This window comes from Coenobita brevimanus, chromosome 67 (assembly GCF_032717465.1).
Source record: "Coenobita brevimanus isolate Jiangsu-jjx chromosome 67, ASM3271746v2, whole genome shotgun sequence".
In the NCBI taxonomy this organism is placed as follows: domain Eukaryota; kingdom Metazoa; phylum Arthropoda; class Malacostraca; order Decapoda; family Coenobitidae; genus Coenobita; species Coenobita brevimanus.
The window spans coordinates 7,618,665-7,620,756 of NC_137020.1; the positions used below are offsets into that span (position 1 = coordinate 7,618,665).

At 40.2% G+C, this 2,092-nt stretch overlaps 1 protein-coding gene across 1 annotated transcript; it reads left to right on the forward strand.

The window, feature by feature from the left end:
• The first annotated feature begins 1,283 nt into the window (after positions 1-1,283).
• LOC145405507 (uncharacterized) lies at positions 1,284-1,892 on the forward strand. The gene has a single exon (XM_080276853.1). The coding sequence runs from the start codon at positions 1,284-1,286 to the stop codon at positions 1,890-1,892; it is 609 nt and encodes a 202-aa protein (XP_080132979.1).
• The last annotated feature ends 200 nt before the right edge of the window (positions 1,893-2,092 follow it).

Below are 2,092 nucleotides of genomic sequence, written 5' to 3' on the forward strand. Positions count from 1 at the left end.
CATCAACGCATCTGGCAATCACAGTTTTTCTACTTCACTCATAACACATCAGATTTCATAATTTGTCCAGGTATGCCACCATCTCATGCTTCAGCATCAGGATTATACATAGCACCTGACTACTGTGGTGTGCTTACACCATCTTTGTCCACCATTGCTACAAACAATCACTATGCCATCCTCAATCACACACACAAATACTTCCAACCACTACCTGAGATGGATTTAAATATGAGCACAAGTATTAAGCTGACATCACCTAAGTTTGAAACTATGCAATTAATCAATGAAACAATGAAGCTCTGGGAAGAATTGAGTACATATATATATATATATATATATATATATATATATATATATATATATATATATATATATATATATATATATAATCTGTCCGACTCTGGGCAAAGGCTTTAGGGCCTATATCTCACAGTAGCCTATCCCAAAGCCCAGTAGTCCTCCTACACCTCCACATGTCACCACGTCGGCGCTAACACCTTCCGTCCATACTGAATACATGCTAGGGCTGTCATATACAGGACTGGTGTATTGGTATTAACGGGGGTATTTTTATGACATGTCGGCGGGTCATCTGGTGGATCAGGAAAGTCTGCTTTAATGAAATTCAAATCCTTAAACTGTTCCCTGCCCCAGCCGGGATTCTAACCTGGGTCCATTAGGACTGCAGACCGCCTCTCTACCGATGCAGCCACCGCCTACCCCATATTATGTGTTCAATCCATATTATATGTATAGCCCAGCTGCAACTGTCTTTATAATCTTTTCCATTGTGTTCGGTATATTACTATTGGTCATGCACACAGTGCAAGGAAGGACTGCAAACTTGGAGTCAGCATTTACGGGAGGAAGGGTAAACATTTAAGTGAGACCCCCCTGAGTGAAATGTGTATTTTATATATATATATATATATATATATATATATATATATATATATATATATATATATATATATATATATATATATATATATATATATATATAATATTAATCTAACCATGAATTAATGTTCACTGATATACATGTATCCAATTCATATAACAATATTATTATATCTCATATATATATATATATTGGGTATTTCAAAAGTCCCTCACTAATTTGATTCTCAATTTTCTTTGCAGGTAATCCACCAAAGACGTTCACCTTGTGGTAAACTCTTACTCAGTAGTTGAGAATTTTTTTGAGTCTATGTTTGAAGTTGTACATCGTTTTCTTCTGCTACCAATCTGACTCTATAGCAGATGAGTAAAACTCCTGCATGGGAGGGTTTTTTTTTAAATCTGTGGTTGAAGTGCAGCAACAATTCCGGGCAGTCTGCGAAAAGCATTATGCACTGGATAGGAACATCATCGTTGCCACCCACCAGAAGTTTATGGAAACCGGATCCTTTAAGGACAAACCCCGATCAGGAAGACGTCAAAGTGGGCCGAGTGAGGAGAAAGTCGAAACTGTCCGTGAGGCTTTTGCTCAGAGTAAAGGAACGTCCATTCGGCAAGCAGCTGCGGAAATGAACATCAGCGTGACATCTATCCAGCGGATTTTGCAGCGTGATCTTAAGCTGTATCTGTACAAGATCCAGGTGGTTCAGAAGCTGGAACCTGAAGACTACAATTGCCAGGTGGAGATGTGTGAGACACTGCTGCATCACTACGAAAAAGACCCGTTGATCCTGGAGCACATGTGGTTCAGTGACGAAGCTCTCTTCTGCATTTCTGGTCGCATCAATTGGCACAACACCCGCATCTGGGGAATTCACAGTCCTGTGGAAATCTGTGAACACGAACGGGACAAACTGAAATTGGTTATCTGGTCTGCCATCTCCTCAGCTGAGCTGATTGGTCCATTCTTCTTCTGGGATAAAGATTGAAATTCCGTGAACATCAACAGAGACAATTTTCTTTGTATGTTTCAGGAATTCTGCATCCCCCAACTGTCAGCTGTAGCCGACATGCAAGAAGTCATTTTCCAGCAAGACGACCCATGCTCATTACTCGCATGAGGTTCGCTCATTTCTGAATGAGCAGCTCTCAGATCGGTGGATTGGTTGCCATGGTCCCATCGAATGAG

Excerpts from the sequence above, each read along its gene's own strand:
- LOC145405507 (XM_080276853.1), top strand. The coding sequence starts at position 1,284 with ATGGGAGGGTTTTTTTTTAAATCTGTGGTTGAAGTGCAGCAACAATTC.